The sequence below is a fragment of the Geotrypetes seraphini genome, chromosome 2 (assembly GCF_902459505.1).
Source record: "Geotrypetes seraphini chromosome 2, aGeoSer1.1, whole genome shotgun sequence".
Lineage (NCBI taxonomy): Eukaryota > Metazoa > Chordata > Amphibia > Gymnophiona > Dermophiidae > Geotrypetes > Geotrypetes seraphini.
Genome location: NC_047085.1, coordinates 21,241,702 through 21,266,504, shown reverse-complemented (window position 1 = coordinate 21,266,504; position 24,803 = coordinate 21,241,702). Strand labels below are relative to the sequence as shown.

Sequence of the window (24,803 nt, the reverse complement as noted above, 5' to 3'; positions counted from 1 at the left end):
GACCTCATGGCCTCGTCTCTCAATTCTAAGCTTCCTAGCTTCTTCGGCGGGCCCAGGGAGTGGGAGTTAGAGGGGGTAGCTGCATGGCTCCTTTCTCGCCTCTGCCTTCTCTTTTTCCGCTGGCTGATAATGGCTTGGATTTGCGAGCTCGCTTTCCGGGCACAGTATTTGTAGAATCTGGATTGGCGGCGCCATCCTTACTATGCGGATTTGATGAGTCTTTCGACAGCCAGACTAAGAAGTTTCCTGGTATCTCCGGCTTTGCTCGCCTAGGGTCCGATCAACATGGATATTTGTACTACTTTAGTATTACGACCTAGTTTTTTGAAAAATCTTGGCTGACATGTAAGGGTTATGCGAAGCAGTTTGTTTCTTCTCTTATCCAGGTGCTACGGACATCTTCTCCTGTGGCTTCTGCTTCCTTTTTTAGGTTTTTCCTTTCTTGGGTGCTTCTTAACGTTTGAACCACTCCAGAGTTCCTTTTTGGCACAAGTGTATTGCCGAGGGCTTAGCGTTCAATTCCCTTCAGCTTCTAGTGCCATTCTTGGCTTGTTACAAGGGCTAGGTATATTGCTCTTCGCTTACTTCTCAGCTTCATGTAGTTCAGTTCCTAAACAGAGTGCTGTATATTCATGCGCCTCTTAGAAAGCCCGGTTTGGAGTACAATCTTCACGTACTTCTTCTCAGTTTACCGAAGGCTTCATTTCATCCTTGTCTTTTGGGACTCTAAAGGGCTGTGCCGTTGAACATGGGGTTTCTTGTGGCCATGGCTTCAGCTCTGCAGTTTTCTATGTTGCAGGCCTTGTTTAACGGGGATTCCTATTTCTGATTTCCGACATATGGGGTATCAGTTCGGATGGTACCACTATTTCTTTCTAGGGGGGTGTCATCCTTTCTTTTATGTCATGCTCGCTTTTCCTTCCTTCTTCCTGAGAGGAGAAATTGGGAGCAGTGCTTTTATTCACTGCATTTTTTGGTACGTACATTAGCGTTCTCCGCGAGCTCAGTTTCTAACGACTTTTAGTTGTTTATATCTCCTTTTTGTATTCTTCAAGGGACGCCTCAAAACGTATGGCGGTGTCCGAAGCCTCCATCGCTCGATGGATCCAGGAGGACATTCGTTATGCTTGCTTGCTGGCAGGGAAGCGGTTGGCGAAAGAACTTCATGACCATTCCGCCTGAGCAATGGCTACTTCTTGGGCTCGGCCCAGAGGTTTTTTCCTTGGAGGAGATTTGTCTTGCGGCTAATTGGTCTTCCTAGAGTGCTTTCTCTCCGCATTTCTGCTTGGATGTGGGGGCGCATGCGATAGGGGCATTTTGAGCTTTGGTTGTTGCGGAGGCGGCGTTTGCTTCCCACCCAGACTGAGGATTGCTTTGCTACATCCCATTGGTCTCTGGATTCATCTACTGCTGTTACTAGGGAAGGAAAAATTATGTTCTTACCTGTTAATTTTCTTTCCCTTAAACGCAGCAGATGAATCCAGAGCCCCACCCTTTCTGGATATTGTCTCTCAGTTTTTTCTTTTGCAACTTTCGCAGTTTATTATTATGGCAGGCTGTTTTCTGTATTTTTGCATTTTGAGATTTGTTATGGGAAAAGTTTTTTACATGCTATGCCTATTGATGGTTATGGATGCTTGGGCAAGGAGCTATACTGGATAAACAGGAGGATGCCAGCCAATAGGACCACCTGTTAATCAGTTTCTCTATCTCCGCCTGCTGGTAGATGTGAGCTATCCCATTGGTCTCTGGATTCATCTGCTGCGTCTAAGGGAAAGAAAATTACCAGGTAAGAACATCATTTTTCCTTTCTGAAGATGTCACAGAACCCAATATCCTTTACCAGTATCACTTTGGGGGGGGGGGGGAGGGCGGAACACCCCTAATTCCCCCAGTAGAATGCTGTACAAAAAAGTCTCTCCCCAACTTAAAATGTCCCTGGAAACAGATGTAAATTCCAAGGTTAATATAAGTAGACAATGCGTATTCCCCTTGTGAAATGAGGGATATATATATATATATATTTATTTATTTTCATTCAGCTCTAGTCCCATTCAAAACCTCCTAACTATATATTATTCACGTTCTGGATATGTATTGCGTGGCTTTCTAAAGTTTTGATTTCTGAATACTGATTCTGCATATTCCAAAAGCAAATAGGGATTCTGCAGTTGACTGCATTAATCTAGAAGTATTGACATCAACAATCTTCTTCAGAACAAACTTGCTTTGACATTACTCATTTTTTTGAATTTTATCTCCAGGCAGTCCCTGTTTTACAAGCATCCAATTTGCATAATCTCTGCCCTCAACCCGTTGAGTTTTCAGGATTTCTCAAGTGAATATGCATTATCTGTTTGCATGAACTGCCTCTATTCTATGCAAATAGATCTCATGCATTTTATTCTGTCATGGATATTATCATTGGGGAAATCTTGAAAACCTGACTGGATTGTATCTCTTGAACTGAGGTTGGGCATCCTTATTCTACACACAATATTGAGCATAGTCCTTCATTGTGCCTAGGAAGAGACAATTTGGCAATGCCAGTAAATACAATCATTTGCAAATGTTGGTACCTATGGTTATAGAAGGAAGTGTGATCTGATCTAGACTGTTCTGTTAAGCTAGGGGGGTTGGGGTTGGGATGACATAGGGACCTATCAAATGGTAGTTTGGCTTGTATTTTAGCCTAGTTGGAGAGGAAACTGTGCTGCAAAACATCCATATGTAAAAACAAGTAGTTGGACTATAGAAGATTTAAAATATTGTATACTTGTTAACTCTTAACTTTTGTGTGTTTTCTCCTAGATTAATCAGCCACTCGATGGGGATTAACAGTGGATTAGTTGTCCATGTTGCCTTTCCACTTTGTTGCAAAATAAATAACTTCACCACCTCTTCAATGGAAATAATGAAACTGGTATTAACTGAATGGCAATTATGGATTTTTAACTCTAATTCACAGTAAATCAAGCCATATGTTTAAGTTGTTTCTACCAAATACCATTCTGGTTTACTGCACATCTCATAGCTACATGAAAAATTGTGAAGATTCTCCTTGGCAAAGAGGAATATAAGTATTTGCACTTTGCACCAGGAACACAACAGAAGAAGTTGGAAGACAAGACGGCGTCATTTATCTTTGAATATCTGATAGTATTTATACATATATATTATATATAATAAAATATAGAGAGCTCATAAGAGTATATATTTTTGTGATAATGAAAATGGCTCCTCAGAATGCTGAGTCAGAATCTATGCAAGTACAGGTATTACCTGTGGCACCTCTAAAGAAAGAAGAAAACAAGGAAAAAGAGATCCCGGATGAGACTATCAGTGAGAGCTCTATCGACCGAATCCCTATTCGCTTGTGGGTGATGCATGGCGCAGTAATGTTTGGCAGAGAGTTTTGCTATGCCATGGAGACAGCCTTGGTAACACCAGTATTGTTGCAGATCGGTGAGTGGCTTTTTAAATGGTCAGTGCAACTTAGCACTGGATTTCAGAAAAAAATTTTCTTAGGATGCATTTTCATTGTTGTAAACATGTTACATTATTGGATGTGCTGTGGATTCATCTAGCTTCTGTATCACTGGCTATTCATAGGCTGGTTCCAAATAATAATGTCAAACAATTTCCAGTCCTTCCAAATTATTCATTATAACCATATAATGATCCTCAGAGGGCTCCAAAGGCCATTTGGTACTGTGAAACAGATCAGAATTACCTGATCGTCATAGGATCGATACTATGTATATTTCATTGTATATTTCTAAATTATTGAAAAGTATTTCATATAAACTTTACTTAACTTAATTAGTGTAATATATATTCGGGAGCGGATTCATCTAGAGCACATGGCAATCCGGCCCGCCTGACCTTTTTATGTGACCCGCGGCAATACCCCCAAACTTCCCTTTCCTTAGCACAGCAGCAGATGAATCCAGAGACTAGTGGGTAGCACACATCGACCAGCAGGTGGAGATAGAGAAACTGATTAACAGGTAGTCCTATAGGTTGGCATTCCTCCTGTATATCCAGTATGCTCTATCTCCCAGCAGGGGTTGGTCGCTATCCATCTAGCTCGGGTGTCTGGTGCTGCTTGAGATTGTTTCTGACTGTGTAGGGTGCGTTGTTCGTCGGGCTCTCTCCCGCGTGGTGTTTTGCCTTAAAAAACCCACAAAAACAACATGGCGGCTGAGGCACTTAAACGGTGTTTGCGCTGTGGGAAGCGCTGAATACCATCGGGTCTGTGTTCAGCCGGGTGTGCAGACGCGGCTGAGGAGTTGAGTTTGCCGGTTAGCGAGTCTGGGTTTTCCTGCACTGGGGAAGCTTGATTGAGTTCCTCTTCACTCGCGGTTGGGCCTACCACGCTGCAATGCACGTCGGCATCTGGGGGGAGTTTGGCGGCTGTCGGCGCTTCTTGGGAGCTGGTGGAGGACGCGGTGTCTCTCCAGAAAACGGTGCAGGTCGGCCCGGCAGGGTTTGTTCAGGGCACTTTTTCGCCAGAGTTTGTAATGTTGATGCACCATGCCTTTTTATTGCAGAGCTCTCAGCCTGCACAATCCTTGGATTTCAACGTTTCTTTGCTCCCTTCTACCTTTACACCTCCGGGGCAGTCTCAGGCGGCTAAACGTCGTAGACTGGCTACAGCAGAGGAGGGGGGACCCTGCCTCAGTCTCCCCCTTGTCTCCGACTCTTCCCGAGTCCTTGGAAGAGGGGGAGGTGATGGAATTGGATACGGAGGAGGCGCTAGGTAGGGACGTAGATGATCCTATTGCGCTCAGTCTGTTTCACAGGGAAGAACTTTCCTTGTTGATCTCTAAGGCGTTACAAAGGTTGAACATCTCTCAGGAAGATCCACTCGCATCTGGATCTGCTAACCCTCTTATAGTGGGAACGCGAAAGCCGCCTAGAGCCTTTCCGGTTCATGAGGCCATGCAGGAGCTTATTGCGGCTCAATGGGATGCGCTGGAGGCAGGTCTACGGGTGACGAAAGCCATGCGGCAGTTGTACCCACTGGCTCAGAATGAGCTGGAGAAGTAGTTTAAGCTCCCTAAGGTGGCCGCGGTCACCAAGAAGACTACCTTGTCTGTTGAGGGGGTATTGCTCTAAAGGATGTCCAGGATAGGAAGTTAGAATCTTTGCTTAAGATGTCTTTTGAAGTCGCAGTGGTTACCTTGCAGGCGGCAGTGTGCAGTTCCTATGCGGCGCGGGAGTGTCTTCAATGGTCTCAACAGATGGCAGATAGAATGATGGAGTCAGGGTCTGCTATTCCGTCCGAGTTGGCAGATGTGGAATCGGGTTTAGCGTATTTGGCGGATGCCTTATATGATATTATTCGGGCTTCTGCAAAACAGATGTCGCTTTCAGTAGTTTCTCACAGATCTTTGTGGCTTTGGCGTCCAAGCTTAGGCTCGTGAAGCTTCCTTTTAAAGGTCGGCTGCTAATTTTGTGAGGATTTGGATAAGCTGGTAAAAGATTTTGGTGATATCAAAACGCAGTGGTTACCGGAAGAAAGGCCTAAACCACCTTTGAAAGCCTCGTCTGCCAGACCTTGCTTCTGGGATGTTAAGCGATATAGACTGGGAAAGCCATCATTTCAGCCGTCTTACGGTTCTTTCTACAATTCTCGACCTAGATTTACGCAAAAGAATTCCTTTCATGCTGCAAAATCCCCGAATGTTCAGCCAGCCCGTGCTCCAGCAGTTCGCAATCAACAATGACGGGATCTTGGCTCCCTCCAAGATTTCTTTGGGAGGACGGCTGTCTTCCTTTCTGGCGGAGTGGGCCAAGATAACGTCCGATCAGTGGGTATTGGACATTATTCGAGAAGGTTACAAATTAGAATTTTCCTCTCCCGTCGCTGATTCTTTCTTGGTATCCCCCTGCAATGGGGCAACCAAGAGAGGATCAGTACAGCTCACCCTTCAAGTGCTTCTGGATCTGGGGGCTGTTGTTCCAGTTCCCCCAGCAGAGGTGGGCCTCGGCAGATATTCCATTTACTTCGTGGTGCCCAAGAAGGGAGGGTCGGTCAGACCAGTGCTGGATCTCAAACGGGTCAACAAATTTCTCAAGATCAGACATTTCCGTATGGAGACAGTGCACTCCGTCATTGCAGCAGTTCAACCAGGGGAGTTCCTTACATCTCTATCTCAAGGAGGCTTACTTGCAATTTCCGATATGGCCTCCGCATCGGAGATTTCTTAGGTTTGTGATCCTAGGCCAGCATTGTCAGTTTCGGACAATGCCTTTTGGTCTCGCCACGGCACTACACACCTTTTCGAAGGTGATGGTAGTTGTGGCGGCGTTTCTTCGCAAAGAGGGGATTCGGGTACAACCTTACTTGGATGACTGGTTGATCCGTGCATCTTCCAGGCAGGAGAGTGTGTTGGTGACCCAGAGGGTAATCTCTTCTTCAGTCTTTGGGGTGGATCATCAACCTTCCAAAGAGCTCTCTTACCCTGTCCCAATCGTTGGAGCATCTGGGAATGCAGTTTGATACTTGTCTGGGGAAGGTGTTTTTACCCAAGGACCGGGGAGACAAGTTGCAGTCGCAGATTCGCCTACTTCTCCGGTTGCCCAGACCGAGAGTTTGGGATTATGTGTAAGTTCTGGGATCGATGGTGGTGGCTCTGGAGGTGGTGCCGTGGGCTCGCTTCCACATGAGACCGTTGCAAAAGTCTCCTCTGTCACGGTGGTCCCCAGTGTCTCAGAACAACGATCGGCATCTTCAGTGGAATTCTCAAGCTTCCCTCAGCATGCATTGGTGGCTCAGAGAGGTCAATCTATTCAAGGGCATGTCTCTTGCGACACCGGATTGGGTTGTGGTTACGACGGATGCCAGTCTTCTGGGATAGGGAGCTCAGTGCCTTCAATCATCAGCACAGGGAGCTTGGTCTCAGGAGGAGGCTCAGTGGTCGATCAATATGCTGGAGTTGAGGGCGATCAGGCTTGTGCTGCTAGCATTTCAGTCCTTAATTCAGGACCGACCGACGAGAGTCTTTTTGGACAGTGTCACGGCAGTGGCATATATCAACCGGCAGGGCGGTACACGGAGTCCTCAATTGGCCAGCGAGGCACTGGTCCTGTTTCAATGGGCGGAAGCTCATATTCCTCTTCTCTCGGCAGCGCACATTGCGGGTCAGGCAAATGTTCAGGCAGACTTCCTCAGCAGACATCTTCTAGATCCCGGAGAATGGGAACTCTCCACTCAGGCATTCGACCTGCTAGTTTAGAAGTGGGGTCATCTTGCAATGCAAAGCTTCCTCGGTTCTTCAGCAGGCACAGAGAGGGGGAGTCCGAGGGGGTAGACGTGTTGGCTCTTCCATGGCCTCTGGGTTGTCTTCTTTATGTGTTTCCTCCTTGGCCGATGATAGGTTGGGTTTTGCTTCGCATATCTCTCTTTCCGGGCAGAGTGATCCTGGTAGCTCCAGATTGGCCACGTCGTCCTTGGTATGCGGACCTGATCCGGCTGTCGACGGTCGATCGGTTGACATTTCCGGTGACTCCGGACTTACTAACTCAGGGTCCGATCAACATGGAAAATCCGTCCCACTTTGGCTTGGCTCTTGAAAGGTCGCGGCTGAGGCGTAGGGGATATTCCGAACAGGTCATTTCCACTCTTCAGGCCAAAAAGGGATCTACCTCTGCCTCCTATGCTAGAGTCTGGTGTGCTGCTCGGGGTCTTTCGCCCTTCAAGGCTTCTCTGTCTGATATTCTTTCCTTTTTGCAGGATGGTGTCGCCAAAGGGTTGGCCTATAATTCCCTTAAGGTTCAGGTGACGGCCATTGCTTGTTATAGGGGCTGGGTATCTCATTCGCCGCTGGCATCTCAACCTGATGTAGTTCGTTTCCTGAAAAGGGTACACCATATTCGGCCACCTGTGAAGATCTGTCTGAGTGGAGCCTTAAGATTGTCCTTGGGGGGGGGGATACAGAAGGCCCCGTTCGAATCATTATCTAATGCAACTCTAAATGATGTCACATTGAAAGCGGTGTGTTTGGTCACAATGGCATCTGCCTGAAGGATTTCGGAGTTGCAGGTGTTGTCGTACAGGATCCTTTTTTGCGCATCTCGATGCTGGAGTGTCTGTTCCTATTGTTCCCTCGTTTCTTCCTAAGGTGTGTCTTCCTTTCATGTGAACCAATATCTCTTCCTTCTGGCTTTTAGGCAGGAGGATTGGGGGGAGCATTTCTCTTCATTGTATTTCCTTGATGTGCGCAGAATTCTTATCCATTATTTACAGGTCACGAATGGCTTTTGTCGTTCAGACCACCTCTTTGTGTTGTTCACAGGACGCAACAAAGGTATGGCGGCGTCCAAGGCTTCCATCGCTCATTGGGTCAAGGAGACCATTGCTTCAGCTTACTTGATGGCTGGGAAGCGGTTGCTGGAACAGCTTCATGCACATTTCAACACGAGCGATGGCTACGTCTTGGGCCGAGTCCAGAGGTCTTTCCTTAGAAGAGATTTGTCGTGCGGCTACTTGGTCTTCTGAGAATATTTTTTCTAAGCATTTCTGGTTGGATGTGGCAGCCCGTGCAGATGCTGACTTTGGCACTTCGGTTCTTGCGGAGGCGGCGTTTGCTTCCCACCCAGTTAGAGGTATGCTTTGCTACATCCCACTGGTCTCTGGATTCATCTGCTGCTGTGCTAAGGAAGGAAACATTTTCTTTCCTTTAGAAGCAACAGATGAATACTGAGCCCCCCACCCTTTCTTCAGATGATCTGTCCGTTTCTTTGTTGCAAGGTTCGTTTTTGTTATTGTTGGTAGTTGTATTCTGTATTTTACCCATTGTAATTGGTTGCTGGAAAGAAGTTTTTTTACATGCTTGGGCAAGGAGCGATACTGGTTATACAGGAGGAATGCCAACCTATAGGACCACCTGCTAATCAGTTTCTCTATCTCCACCTGCTGGTCGATGTGTGCTATCCTACTGGTCTCTGGATTCATCTGCTCCTTCTAAAGGAAAGAAGATTAACAGGTAAGAACATAACTTTTCCTTCTCAGAGCCCAGCGTGTCCTCCCTCCTGCGCCGGTCCGACATCGCCATTATGCCGGAAAATCTGCCAGCTTAGGCAGTGATTCAATGGTGTGGTCCGTGGCTCCCCCCTCCTGCCTTCCGTTCGTCGCGGTCCACCTGGGTGGAAATAAGTTGTGCATCATTGGAGACAGACTGTGACAGGTGAAAAGCAGGAGGGGGAGCCACGCACAACACGGAGTGAGAGACCAGGGGTTCTGTGCTGGATTAGCAGATCCTCTGGGGACTGTAGATCCTGTGGATGATTCTACAGTTATGCGCTTATTTAAGTTTGCGATGCTGCCAAATCTAATTTCTGAGTCATTGCAGGAGTTGAACTTAGTTTCTCAGCGAGCTCAGTCCACCTCTTCTTTGCTATGTGTTGTGCACTCAGTCCCTGGCACCCTGACATGAGTGTTCTGGTTTTGGAGCAGTTTGACTCTCCGGAAGGGTCTTTGAAGATTGCTTGAGCTATGTCCCGCTTGTATCCTGTGGCACAGGAATGTTGGCAGCTTTTGGCGCAGCCTAGGGTGGATTCCTGGGTTGCGCAGGTGACTAAGTGAACCTCTCTGCCCAGTGAGGGTGGTGTAGTGTTGAAGAATATGCAGGACTGCCGGGTGGATATGATCCTCTGGAAACTTTTTTTTTTTTTTTTATTTGAGGCTGCTACTTTGGATATTAAGGCTGCTTCTGCGACATTGTTCATGGCACGCGCCTGTCTCTATTACATACTCTGGAGAGTAAGGCAATGTATCCCCCTCCTCAACTTCTGATGGCTGGGACCAATTATATTGTGGATGTTTTGTATGATCTCATGAGCTCTGGTTAAGGTGTCTGTGCACTCTTTCTTCTTGCTGGTTGCTATGGGTTCGCCAATGGGCTGGGGATTCCACCTTCAAGGCTACTCTTCTTCAACCTACCTCAGTTTTAGAAAATTGGTAAAAATGAATTTGTTCAATCGTTTTGTAAACTAAAGAATTTTTATACCTCTGCAAATTCAACACGTAACCTTAAGATCTATATAGCTTTCCACTTCTTCCATATGTAAGATTACATTGATGACTTTGAATTGTGACATTTGCTGATTGTCCAGCGCTTCTTGTTGTAAACCGCCTCAAACTTTCATGGCTTTGGCAGTATATAAGAATAAAATTATTATTATTATTACTCTGACAAGACTGACTTAAGGGGCAATTATTGTCTGGATGACCTCATGGATTCTGTGATGGACAGTCGCCCTAAGACTGCCTGGTAGTTGATCCAGACCCTCCAGGGGCTTCCAGACCATATGCAAATGCGACGTCACAGAGATTTTCCCAGGGCTCCCAACACAGATACACTGGCTACAGACATACCCAACCTTCCTCCTCCCAATCTGCGCCAGAGGCCATAAAAGCTCAATGACGCCAGACCAACGGATGCTTTGCGACGCATAGGGGCTGGTTCTCATTTCTTCCTGCTTGGATGCATATTACATCTGACCAGTGGGTCTTGGACATCATTTGATTGGGTTACAAGCTTTTCTCAGACAGGCCCCTCCCTATTGTACTCTCCTTAAATGTCTCACTGTCCTATCTACTCATGAGGTTGGGGGTGAGAACTCCATGTCCCTTGTGTGTTGGTCTAGAACTACAAGTATGTATCGCCACTGATTTTATATTTTTGTACCCTGCTTAGAAGTATAAGTGGAATAACCAATTTTAAGGAAACTTGGAATTTGCTGAACAGATTGGTTTGTGACCTCTTCATCAGGTCACCTGGACAAAGCTCTCTGGTTCCAAGCCACTGTTCAGCGCTTTACTGGATATTCAAGCTATAGAGCTGGTGCCTCCTGAGCTCTCGGGATCAGGCAGATACTCCACATACTCTTATCATGTCAAAGAGAGGCTCAAAAGATTCCTCCATTACGAATGGAGACACTACATTCAGCCATTGCAGCAGTGGACTTGAAGAATTTGTGGCATCTCTGGATCTCACAGAGGCGTACTTGCACATTCTCATTTTTCTGGCCCAATGCAAGTTTTGCGTTTTCATGTCCTAAAGCAGCATTAACTGTTCTCAGCACTGCTCTTTGGACTGGCAACAGCGCCCCGGACCTTCATCAAAGTGATGGTGGTAGTGGAGACTTACCTGCAGAAGATGGGTTTCTGGGTTCATCCTTACTTGGATGACTGGCTGATCAGAGCGCCCTCATTGGAAGAGGGGTGCTGCACAGTGGAGCATGTGCCCCTGCTGCTGGGGATTAGGGCTGGATTGTCAATTTTAGGAAGACAATAAACCAGTCAAAAAGGGAACAAAGCCGTATGTATTAATATAAACAAAACAGAAAACGTGCTGTTAGTGTGTTTAGCAGGAACTCGCATTCATCCAGAAAAGCAACGAAAGTAGACAAAAAAATCATAAATAGAAAAGTGGAGAAAAGCAGACCTCGCGCACGGACAGCTGGGACTGCACTGTACCCTAAGATGTCAGTATCATCACTGGTCTGGAAAAAAACTTCATACATGAAAATTCAATCAATCTTTCATCTAATAGATCACTTTTAAAGCTTTTCCTCTTCAAAGGCTGGAAAATAATCAGTTATCAACTACCTAAAACTATTTGGCAATGGCTACAGCTGGGAAAAATTGCCTGTATATAATAGTTTTAAAAAATATCAAGCGTGAATGAAAGGAGACTTATCTTTAAACAATTTATCTGGGGAGATCCGTTTCTTGCTTCTTCATAGATCGCCCCAACAGCAAAATCCCAATAGTCAGTACTTTTTGTTTTGCCTCTTACAAGGCTACATCAGGGGAAAACTTCAGAACAACTTCTCCTTCGATAGCAAACCTTAAATATTCTCATTCCATTCCAAAAAAGAAAACACTGGGTAATGGCAAAATCCCACTACACGTTTCCTTCTGGGTCGGGGTGGTGACGGATGCCAACCTTTGGGGCTGGGGTGTTGGATGCCCTCTCAGCGGAAGTGGGTCATCAACTAGTTGGAGCGCCGTGCAATTCATCTAGCCGTGACAAGATTGCAAAAAACCCTGAAGGATCTAGCAGTCAGGGTTTTCTCCAGCAATGCAACAGCAGTGACCTACATCAGTCGCCAAGGAGGGACAAAGAGCACTCCTCTGGCTCAGGAAGCCTGCCTGCCGTTTCTCTGGGCACACCGTTGTCATCTAGCGCTGACAATAGCATATGTGGCAAGAATAGACAACGTTCATGCCAACTTCTTCAGCAGATAGATGCTGGATGTGGCAAGTGGGTACTGTCCCCAGAGGGCTCTGCTTCAATCTCATGCTACAGCAAGAAATAAGAAAGATTGCTTCTTCAGTCGAAGATCCAAGCCCAGAAGCGAGGGGCTCGACACTCTGGTGCAGCCTTGGCCTCTGGAGATTCTCCTGTATGTGTTTCCTCCTTGGCTGCTGATTAGCCCTTGTTTAGTGATTACCCCTTGTTTAGTGAGTTTATTGAAAAATTTAATATATCGCCTGGAGCAGTTTCCAAATGAACATTGCTAGTTGCTGTCAGACTAGTACTGCTCTAAAAAGAGTCTTAATGATAAAAAAAAAAACCAAAACCAAAATCAGAATTTCATTGTAGTAGCATTTCTTGCCTCTGCACAGAAAGAGATTGTCGTTCCCCTCCCCCCACCTTCCTGGCAAGGCATCCTTCTCCAAGGCATATAGAAACATGATGGCAGATAAAGGCCAAATGGCCCATCTAGTCTGCTCATCTGCAGTAACCATTATCTCTTTCTCTCTCCAGAGATCCCATGTGCCTATCCAGGCCCTTTGGAGTTCAGACAGTCTTGTCTCCACCATCTCTTCTGGGAGACTGTTCCATGCATCTATTATTCTTTACAGTCCCTCTGCAGGGCTGGAAGCCACTAGTTCTCTGTCTCCTGCTCCTCCTCATTCTCTTCTCAAGCTCGAGTTGATTGAAGCACTAATTAATGCTTGGCACCATGTTGTACAGCCAGATGAACTTAGAAAATGGTTCACTCCATGCCTGAATGCTGAAAGCTTGTTATCAAGAACAAAGGCTGGCCCATATGTTATTAGAATTGAAGGGGGTAACAGTTAAAATACAAATAAATTTAGTACATATTGAAATAGCTAATGTAAAGCCATTTACAAAATATTGACATTTTTTGACATTCTGCAGTTTATGCATTACAAGTCTTAAATCTGAAGTCTTAAATCAATTCAAAATGTGCAGGGTAATAGAGCATAAAATTTTGAACATGTCGGTATATAATATGCTCAAAGAACAAAAAATAAACCCTACAATAATGGAGGTTGAAAAATCACAAAATAGAAAAAAACCTCCCAAACCCCAAGAGTAGAAAATGGTTAGGGGAAAGAGACAAAGGCCAACTAAGTGATAATAACCAAAATTAATAAATATTAATGAAATCAGGAGAGCCCTCAGTCACACAGCCACCGCTGGAAAGTCCAGAGTGCAGCTATCGCGGGGTTACACCCAGAAGAGTGTTAACTGCGGAACATCCCTGGGCTCTCTCCGCGTGAGAAGTGAATAACTAATGCAACAAAAAGTGCAATGCGTGTAAAAAATAATAAAAAACACACACCTTCATAAAGTTAAGTTGAAATTTGTCTCTATCCCCCAAACATGGGGCCAAAAGGAAAAAGAGTGTCCAAATCATACCAGGCAAAACACAAACTGGAAGAACTTAGCTTCTCCGTGTGAGCAGTCCGCGAATGATGACTTCGTCCTTCTTCAGGAACTTGACTGCGCTGGGTCTCTCAATTCATCCGACACAGCTTGAAAAAGCGAGGTAAGAAATTTTTTACACGCATTGCACTTTTTGTTGCATTAGTTATTCACTTCTCACGCGGAGAGAGCCCAGGGATGTTCCGCAGTTAACACTCTTCTGGGTGTAACCCCGCGACAGCTGCACTCTGGACTTTCCAGCGGTGGCTGTGTGACTGAGGGCTCTCCTGTTTTCATTAATATTTATTAATTTTGGTTATTATCACTTAGTTGGCCTTTGTCTCTTTCCCCTAACCATTTTCTACTCTTGGGGTTTGGGAGGTATATAATATGCAGCAGTAGGCATCAGAAATATTGCTCTGATCCAGCAAGAAAGGCGGAACAATGTATTACTCGGCGGTGATGCAAAACTTTTGCATGGCTCTGTATGTAGAGGAGTGACATGGTCTACTCTTCATACCTTTATAAAGTTCTATAGAGTAGACATGGTAGCCAGGAAGGATTTTGCCTTTGGCTTCTCAGTATTAGAGGTGCAGGCTCAGTAGTTCCACCCTAGACCCAAGGGACTGCTTAGAGTCCCTAGCATTCAGGACTACTAGACACATTGCATTAGAAAGAAATATTAGGTTAATACCTGAATCTTTCATCTAGATGTGTCTAGTAGTCCTGAAGCCCTGCCCTCTGAGGGGGCTTCACCTGCCTTTGGTCTCAATTTCAGTCTGTATCCAACTATGAAGAATTTCTCTGACTCTCTCAGCTAAGCTGAGGAAAAGAAGAGATATCCAGTCTGTGTCTTAGCGACATGCGAGTAGCTACGAGCTTCCATAAATGTTAGTGCTGGTTGCATGTAGTTTTGTATAATTTTGATGTCATACTCCTGTTCTGCTCAGGGGGAAAAAAGTATAGTATTGGAGTTCTCCCCGTTGCCCTCCTTCAGGTGATTTCTTCTATTACAGTGATTCTCAACTACTTTTATACGAACTGAGGGGGTAGGAGGAAGGAGTCATAGATGAAACATGAGTGATATCATTCTGCAAGTAACTTGTGGGTTCAGACGCACAACTCTAGCGTTCAGGACTACTAGATACATCTGCAAGAAAGATTATCAAGGTAAGAACCTAATATTTCTATTTTTTTCTTTTGCTTTGATTCTCTGTTACCACCACCCCTCCTCCCCATTGTATATGTGTGTTTTTTTTTGTTTTGTATTTTCTTCTATTTTTCTTATAAACTTTCTTCCCCATCCTTTCTCCCCTGCAGCCTCTCTGTACTGCCTGGAGATTTTCTAATGTTACTATTCAACATTAAGCACCATTGGACATTCTAAACACAAGCCCTATCTTTATGAAGGCTGTTTTTTAAATGCAGTGCTCTTTACAATGTAGGCAGTTGCTCATTAAGCTAGATTAATGTTTAGCAGTAGCAGAGTAAAATGGAAAAAGGAATGGAGGTCAATAATTCTGATTTCATTTCATGCACTTTCAGGAAGCACATTATGGAAAAAGATTTTGTATCACTCTTGACAATACCTGTGTTTTTTTTTTTATTTGCGATGTCCCTGAAAAGGTTAAGTTGTAAGTAGCTGTCATTGACCTTGCTGCAAAACAATCATGAGGTAGAAAATTGTTCAGCAAAAGTGTCACCCAGCTGGTTCTGAATTGCAGAAAGATTACAATAGGGTACATATAGAACACAGTATTTATAAAGAGCTTTCTGGTCCCTATTGGCAGTGTTTCATTAAGGCAGGATTATAAAACAATTTGTCCTTCCCCCCTCCCATGTGCATACTGTTTTTTATTGCTTATGTGATAAAGGGAGGGCAGGAGGTGCACACTTTTAGACATCTTAAGAGTTCTTGGTCCATTAGTGGCAGTGCCCGCTTTCCCTGTTGAGTTAATTCCCCCATAGTGAAGGCTGTTAAGTGTATAGTGAGCTTCAGTATATTTGCTGCCTTAAGACATTTATGGAAGCCAGTTTGTGTGGACATACATGACCTTGCATTAAATATTCCTGTTTTTGTAATCTGTTTAGCCTAAAATATATTCAGGTAGGGGAAGAGGAGGGGATAGAAACAGGCAGTTTTATGTGAATTTTGGTATATTGATGATTTATAGAAAGCATTTAAGTTTACAAAAATCACAAAAACAAATGAGTAAGGTTAAAGAACTGGAGAGAACAGAACACAAATGAGAGGAAAGGTGCAAAGCAGTAGTAGAATGGCCAGTCCTTACGCATCTTTTTTTTCTACCTTTTTAACTATTGGATTGAATCATGCCTGAATACCACTGCAAAACAAGAGGTCAGCAGTCAAAATTAACTATAGCTTTTCTGAAGTAGCCAAATTTTAAGCCCCATTTTTAATCCCTTATAGGAATTTTCCTACCTTAGGTTTATAGGCAATGGGTTCCATATTTAAAGGGCCAAAAAGTTAACGCAGAATTCTGTGAACTGTCTGGGCTAAGTTTAGTGTGTGAGGAAATAGTTAAGAAGAGCCTGTGATGACTGCTGCTCAAGGGGAAACAAATGTTAAATTTTTCTTTCCTTAGTTGTGCCTTTGAGCATCTTTGGTGTGTTTTCTAACTTTTTTTTTTTTTGTCTTGGGGTGCAACCATTGAGTTTCGACAGCCGCTGAGATTTTTCCTCATATGTCGAGGCCTTTTGCTGGGTTCAAAAAGTGCACTTGTTAAAAAAGTGCGCTTGTTGCCAACAGCCCCTTGTGTCTGGGCCCAGAGCATCGAATGGACACTTGCATCCGCTATTCTACTTTACAAAAACGCTCTCAAGTCTCAATGCATCCAGCAAGAGAAGCTGTTTGGACCGGCCATGGCCTCTGGTGACAAATCGATGCCATCGGTACTGACGGTATTGGCATTGATGGCTCCATCGACATTGGATGTCATTCTGCATTGCGTAAACCTGCTAAGAAGCAATCCTCTACTCCACCAGCATTACAGGCATCTTCAGCATTGAGTCCCTTGATGCATGCTAAACACCAACGCCAGCATCGATCTCTTGTCACTCCTATAGGGTATGCTTCCTCATCAAGGTCGCACACCCATCGGCATCCTGCAGCACCGATGGTACCAGCTGTTGAGCCAACAGTACCAGTACAGGAGTTATTTGGAGGGAGCTCAGTGACCTGTTTAAGCTGCATGCAGCACTGGTGCTTACATAACTCCCTTGGTACCAGCCTAGCCTGAGCATGGTGCATCGAGGCCCAAGGGTACCGAATCCAGCTCTTCATTGAAGCATCAATGGATATTGAAATCACATGGTACAGATGCTCACTCCTCTGAATTTAATCGTGCATTACATGGTACAGATTCCTGTACATCTCGACGTAGATCATGGTCTAGACATTCTCGATGAACTTAATCTTCCTCTGACCAATACTGAAATCATTGAAAGAGCCCTCAACACTCTGTTAAGAACTGAACTGGGAGACTCCTTTCAAGAAATATACATCTTATCAAAGAAGGATTGTATTCTGTATAAAGAGGAATAGCCACATCAGTCTTTACTAGTGGAATATACTCCTTTAAAAATCCTCCAGAACCAGAGTAGATCAAGAAAGTTTATAGCAAGATCAGCTTTTGATGCATTTAATGAAATGGCTTGCATGGTTGCCAGTCTGACATGGACATTAATGTTCAGGATAGTTTAGCAAACATTCCCTGTCTTAGTGAAGAGTTGTTTGGGGCCAAAGACTTACCTGTCGTGAACAAAGCTTAACGGGATCCAGGACTGACTCGGCCATCTAAATCTTTCCAGAGATCTGCTTCCTTTTTATATGACACTTCAAGCTAGTACTACTGACACTGGCTTTTTAGGAAAAACTTAAGTCCAGTGTAATTGAATCAAACATGAAAAAATTTACAGCAGGAGTCGGATGACAGCGGCAGCCCCGGGAGACCCTTGAAACAGCACTCAAGCAGTGCGAAACATGTCGGGTCTGGCTCCCAAGGCGGCTGAGATAAGTCAATATTTATACTTTTACTAAATTCAGCATCAGCACAAATATATGAATGGAGAAATATTCACAAAATTAAAAATTATATATAAAAAAAGATATTGTTAATGGACTGCCGATGATGAGGCACCACACAGCCTTCCCGGTGTAATACTAAACTTAATTACAGCGGTGGAGTGGTGGGGCTGAGGCGTCCAAAACTACATACTAAAGTGATTTCAAGCTTTTCTTGTTCCAAGTGTTTAAAGGTATTCCTTTTTATATGAGGCATTATCCAACAACTTCATCCTCTTCAAACCCCCCACCACAGAAGAGAAAGAAATTGCAAAAGCCTCAGATTTCTGCTTTTCAAAAACCAGCTAAGTCTTTTTTTTAACATGTTTCTAGAAAGCATAGCCACAGTACCCCCGTCTCAGCTACCTCCTCAACCCATTGGAGGCCAACTTATTTCATCAGTGCTTGACTCTAATTAACACAGACACCTGGTCCTCAGTCATTCAGGAGGGTTACTCTCCATTTTATCACTATTCCTCCAAACATCTCTCCAAGAGTCCTCTTTCACATCTCAACAAATCGAAGCTCTGCTTCAACTAAATGCCATAAAAGTAGTAACCCCTTCCCAGAAAAGTCAGGGGTTCTACGCTAGGTATTTCCTAATTCCAAAGAAGTATTCATTCCATTCTCGACTTCCAAGCTGTTAACGTATATTAAGTCAGAGAAGTATCACATGCTATCCTTGGGAACCCTGTACCCACTTTCTAGAATGAAACAATTGGCTATGCTCTCTAGTCCTCAATGAGGCCAACATACACACATCTATACACCCAGAACATAGAAAGTTTCTTTTTTTTTTATGGATCAGCATATCCAGTACAAAGTTCTAGCATTTGACCTTGCTTCATCTCCAAAAGTATTCAAAAAGTGCCTGGTGGTGGCTGCAATCCTCTGTACCTATGGGTTTCAAGTGTTTCCGTATCTGGCCAATTGGTTGATAAAAGCTGAATCACCTCAAGCAGTACACTCAGCAACATAAATGACCATAGCTTTTCTCCAGCTTCTAGGGTTTTAAGTCAGTTTTCCAAAATCTCATCTTCAACCTTCTCAAGTGTTAGAGTTCATAGGAGCTGTGCTAGACATGACTCTTCTATGAACTTTCCACTCTGCAATACATCTCAGCAAGACAAATGATGCATCTCATGGGTCACATGTCATCCATAGTTCATGTAACTCCTTCACTCGACTTAATCTCAGATCAACTCAGTGGATCCTAGTGTCTGTGGTCTCAGGCCATGGATTCCTTATCCCAACGGATCAGTTACCTTACCTCTTTGTCAATCTCTCCAGTGGTTGAAGTGGATGGGTCTCTCCAGAGAATTGCTATTTCACATCCCTCCACATCACAAAATACTCATGACTGATGTGTCCATGTATGCTTGGGAAGCTAACCCTAGACCAGAGATCTATTTGCATGCACTGCTTTCAATGCATATTCAGTGGGGAAATCCTGAAAACCTGATTGGATTCCGGCCCTCGAGGACCGAAGTTGCCCACCCCTGCCCTAGATGGTCTCAGAACTCAGGGTGTGTAGTCTGCTTGAGAGAAGACATTCTGCATCAACCTGTTAGAGTTGCGGGCAATTCGCAATGCTCTGAAAACGTCCTCCTTATTCGCACAGACATTAAAGTAGTCATGTACTACATCAGGGGTGTCAAAGTCCTTCCTTGAGGGCCGCAATCCAGTCGGGTTTTCAGGATTTCCCCAATGAATATGCATGAGATCTGTTTGCATGCACTGCTTTCATTGTATGCTAATAGATCTCATGCCTATTTGTTGGGGAAATCCTGAAAACCCAACTGGATTGCAGCCCTTGAGGAGGGACTTTGACACCCCTGTACTACATCAACAAGCAGGGAGCGAACAGGCTCTCTTCCTCTGTGTCAAGAAGCCGAGCACATTTGGAACTGGACAATACCTTGAAACACATTTCTCAAATATGTAGAATGGAAACAGAATGCTCTAACCAACAAGCTCAGCAGATTTCTTCAGCCGCATGAATGGACTCTCGCTCCAAAGTCTTATGCCACATCATCTCACTATGGGGGACTCCTCAGATAGACCTGTTTGTGTCTCCCCCCACAGCTATAAGTTGCCTCAGTTCTGCTCCAGACAGTGCTCTCCTCATCGTCTGGAGGCAGATGCATTTCTTCTGGATTGGACACAAGTGCCTATGTATTATTGCCAATTCCTCTGGTCCTGAAGACACTAAACTCAAATGGATAGCTACCATGATCCTGATAGCTCCTCAGTGGCCCAGACAACCTTGGTTCTACCTTCTACTTCAACTGACTTTCAAATCCAGTTTCATTACAGATCTTTCCATCTTTTTTATCCCAATCTGCAATCTCTGCACCTTGGTACCTCTCGACCTGACTTCAGCAGATTTCAAACTTTCTGACCCAGTACAAGCCATTATAGCTGCTTCCAGAAAGCCTTCTACTCAGCACTACTATCGATTTAAATGGACATGCTTCATTTCGTGGTGCAATTTCCAACTTGATCCTTCCACATCTTCTCTTTATTCAGTATTGGACTACCTTCTCCATTTATCCAACTCTGAACTTAAGGCCAGGGCTCACCTCTGTGCTATTGGTGCTTACCATGCCTCTTTCAACAATAAATCTTTGGTTACTCATACACTAGTTTCTCGGTTTATGAAAGGACTTTTGAACTTGAAACCTCTACTTCGCCAGTTTGATGAAGCTGCCATTTGAACCACTGGCATCTTATCTTAAAGTTTCTCACTTGAAGAGTGGTCTGCTTGATCTGTGTCACTTCTGCTAGTCCAAATGAATGAACTTCAAGCACTTGTTTCCAATCCACCTTGTACAATGTTTCATCATGACAAGGTGGTTCTCCAAACTCATCCTAAATTCCTTCCCAAAGTAGTCATGGAATTACATCTGAATCAATCCATTGTTCTTCCTGTCGTCTTTCCAATGCCTCATTCTCACCCTGGAGAAACTGCTCTTCATAGCTTGGACTGTAAGCGTACCTTGGCTTACTGTTTACAAATCTAACCCACACAAGTCTTCACCTCAACTGTTCATCTCTTTTGACCCCAACAGGTTAGGCCTGCCAATAACCAAGCAAACTATTTCCACATAGTTAGCCTGCATTTCCTTCTGCTATGCTCAGGCTGGGCACAAAGTCCGAGCTATAGCAGATTTTTTTGCATTCCACTCCCATTGAAGATATTTACAAAGCAGCTGTTTGGTCTTCAATTCACAGAGATCTGTCTAGAATCCTATTTTAGATGAAATGGTCATTTTGGCCAAGCAGTTTTACAGAATTTTTCTTCCTAATAGCCAACTCTCCCACCATACTATTCAGTAAGTTAGGGAGTCCACATGTGAAAATATGCTGCCTGCTTCTCCAAGGATAAAGCAGTTACTTACCGTAACAGGAGTTATCTAGGGACAGCAGGCAGATAGTCTCACATTCCTTCCACCTCCCATGTTTGGCTTTTTAGCTTATGAAACTGAGGAACCATGAGCCGACATGGGTGGGAAGGCACTAGCGCATGCTTGGGGTGGGCAGTTTCAAAGCTGCTTAAGAAGTTTAAAATGACAGTATACTTATAGCACTGTCTGTACTGGGTTCTATGGTTAACATCACCCATATGTGAGAATATCTGCCTGGTGTCCATGGATAATGCCTGTTACAGTAAGTAACTGTGCTATACCTGCATAGAGGGTTTTCCTATTGGATAATCCCTTTTTCTGAGCATCATTTGTTCCACTGGCTATTACTACACTTATTCAGATTTGGTGCAAAGATGATGAGCAGTGCACCCTAAGTAAACTATCGGCCTTTATTTATTTATCAAGCAATTTTCCCTGTCTGTCCAGACAGGCTCGTAGTATGTCTAATATGCCTGGGGCAATGGGGGACCAAGTGACTTGCCCAGGGTCACAAGGAGCAGTGTGGATTTGAACCACAAACATAAGGCTGCTGAATCTATAAGAACATAAGATTGCCACTGCTGGGTCAGACCAGTGGTCCATCTTGCCCAACAGTCTGCTCACTTGATGTCAAAGAGCAGTGCCCTATTTGAGTCTAGCCTTACCTGCGTACGTTCTGGTTCAGCAGGAACTTATCTAACCTTTTCTTGAATCCCTGGACGGTGCTTTCCCCTATAACAGCCTCTGGAAGAGCTCCAAATCCTGCGCCACACTCTCAGATATAGAATGGTAGAAGATAGCATGGCAAACATTGTCTAACAGAGATGGCAAAAATAGTAAGGCAAGCGTGCAACAGCATGGAAGACCTGGAGTGGCAAACATTTGTGTGGAGATTTGGGCATCTCAGTTCAAGTCTAACAGTAGGTACAGTTGTATGTCGGCGGCAAATGAATGAATCTTTGCGGTGTTCTAAGGCGATGTCTATCACTGGTTTGATATAGAGATTGAAAAGTAGAGGGGACAGGAGAGATAGCCTTATGCCCTCCTTCCCCCCCCCCCCCCCAGGCTAATAATTATGTGATCATGATTGTTTTTAAACACCCTTTAAAAATGCAGGTTAAAATTTTGCTGATAGTCAGAACCTGCTGTCCTAGGTGACTATCTAATCTTGCTTATCAGATCTGATCACCCTGTGATCTCATATTTAGGTGACCCCCACTTCACCATTGCATATTTCTTTCAATTTCTATACCCATACTCTTATCTGCACTGTTGACTGAGAGGCCCTGGAAAGTCACTCTCTCCCTGTTTTGTTATAAAACTGGATAATTCTTTTTACTTTTTAATCTTGAGGATCCTTTTTGCAGTTCAAATGGAGTATGTGGAAGCAACCCTCCCCAATGTATGTTGCTGAAATACTAAGCAGTAAAGTGCTTTGGGAAGTTGCATAGTTAAAACATGCACTGTAGTAACTCGTTCCACTGCAGTCCATTGTAAACCTGTAGAATGGGCAGAGGGCCATGCTGCTTTCACAAAAAATAGGAATCTATGATAACCTAAACTTGTGTCCTGCCATCTAATATACCTTTAAACCTCTCGCCCCCTTTATATTTTAAGAAAAAATATAAAGAACAGACCAGGGCTGTGGAGTCTGAGTCGGAGGAAATTTCGGGTACCTGGAGTCGGAGTCAGAAGTACAAAAAACTGAGGAGTCGGAGTCGGAACATTTATCTACCGACTCCATTTTTGAACTTGGCATACCAATCACGAGCGATTCTTTCAGCTATAGCACCCACTATATACACAGCACAAATGTTGCGAGCAGCTTCTGCGGCCTTAGAACCTTGATTAAAAGCAAAAAGAAAGTGGTGTCGAAAATGCTCATTTCTCTCAACTTGACATTCCATTTTAACGATCTGAAAATTAACCAGTGCTGTGGAATCAGAGTCGAGGAGTCGGAGGAAATTTCGGGTATCTGGAGTCGGAGTCAGAAGTATAAAAAACTGAGGAGTCTGAGTCTGAACATTTATCTACTGACTCCACAGCCCTGGAACAGACACCTATGGAAAGTAAGAAGGAAAGGGTGCATTAGTCCCCACCCACTCCAATTCATTAGTACTGTAAATTGGCAAGTGCCTCCACGGGAGCAAAAATTAAGTCAAGAAGAGGTCTTAAACTGAAGCCACTATGTGCAAAATCATAAGTAACCAAAATTGCAAATCGTTTGTTTAGCAGTATATTACATTACATTAGTGACTTATATTCCGCCTTTACCTTGCAGTTCTAAGTGGATTACAGTGTAAGACAGCTGGACATATCCAGGAAGTTACAATTCAGGGGATGTATACAGATCAGGTGTAGAATAGAGGGGGATAGCTGGGGTTTTCTAGGAAGTTATAATTGGATGATGCTTACATAATAGATGCCGGAAATTACAATTTAGGAGAAGGATTTAGGCTTGATTGCTTGTTTGTTTCGGTTGGGAGGTTGTATAGTTTTTTTTGAAAAGTAGGGTTTTGATTTCCTTTCGGAATGATTTAAAGTCGATAGTTGTTGACAGCAAATTAGAGATTAAGGGGTCCAGTTTCGCTGCCTGCGTTGCTAGGAGACCACTCCTGTTCAATATATTTATCAACGACCTGGAGGCAGGAACAAAATGTGAGGTTATTAAATTTGCGGATGACACTAAACTATACAGCAGGGTCAAAACCATGGAGGACTGCGAAGACCTCCAAAAAGATCTGACAAAGCTGGAAGAGTGGGCCAAAAAATGGCAAATGAGCTTCAACATAGGGAAATGCAAGGTCATGCATGTAGGGAAAAAGAACCCGATGTTCACTTACAAAATGGGGGGATCACCGCTAGGGGTGAGTAACCTTGAAAGAGACCTGGGAGTGATGGTAGACGCATCATTAAAGGCGTCGGCGCAGTACGCCACAGCCTCAAGGAAGGCGAACAAAATGTTGGGCATCATTAAGAAGGGTATCACGACCAGGACGAAGGAAGTAATCCTGCCACTGTATCGTGCGATGGTGCGCCCGCACCTGGAGTACTGTGTCCAGTACTGGTCGCCGTACCTCAAGAAGGACATGGCGGTACTTGAGAAAGTCCAGAGAAGAGCAACTAAGCTAATAAAGGGTATGGAAGACCTCTCATATACTGACAGACTGAAGAAGTTGGGGCTTTTCTCCCTGGAAAAGCGGAAACTTAGAGGAGATATGATAGAAACCTTCAAGATCATGAAGGGCATAGAAAGAGTGGACAGGGACAAATTTTTCAAATTACGGGGAACCACAAGCACAAGGGGGCACTCGGAGAAATTGAAAGGGAAGAGGTTTAGAACAAACACCAGGAAGTTCTTTTTCACTCAGAGGGTGGTGGATACATGGAACGTGCTACCGGAGGATGTGATAAGCAGAAGCACACTACAGGGCTTCAAAGAGGGTCTGGACAGGTACTTGGAAGACAAAGGGATTGAGGGGTACAGATAGGAGTAGAGGTAGGTAATAGGGATAGGATTAGAGGATTAGAGGCAGTTACAAAATTAGTCATGGACACTGTTCAGGCAATTAGGCCTGATGGGCCGCGGCGGGAGCGGACCGCTGGGCAGGATGGACC

At 44.3% G+C, this 24,803-nt stretch overlaps 1 protein-coding gene across 1 annotated transcript in view; it reads left to right on the top strand.

The window, feature by feature from the left end:
* SLC45A4 (solute carrier family 45 member 4) overlaps window positions 1-24,803 on the top strand; it is a 182,013-nt gene that overhangs the window by 86,412 nt on the left and 70,798 nt on the right. Inside the window, exon 2 of the mRNA XM_033933011.1 lies at window positions 2,812-3,465. Coding sequence (XP_033788902.1) covers window positions 3,228-3,465 — 238 coding nt within the window. The 5' untranslated portion in view covers window positions 2,812-3,227. The remainder of the gene's footprint in view (window positions 1-2,811; window positions 3,466-24,803) is intronic.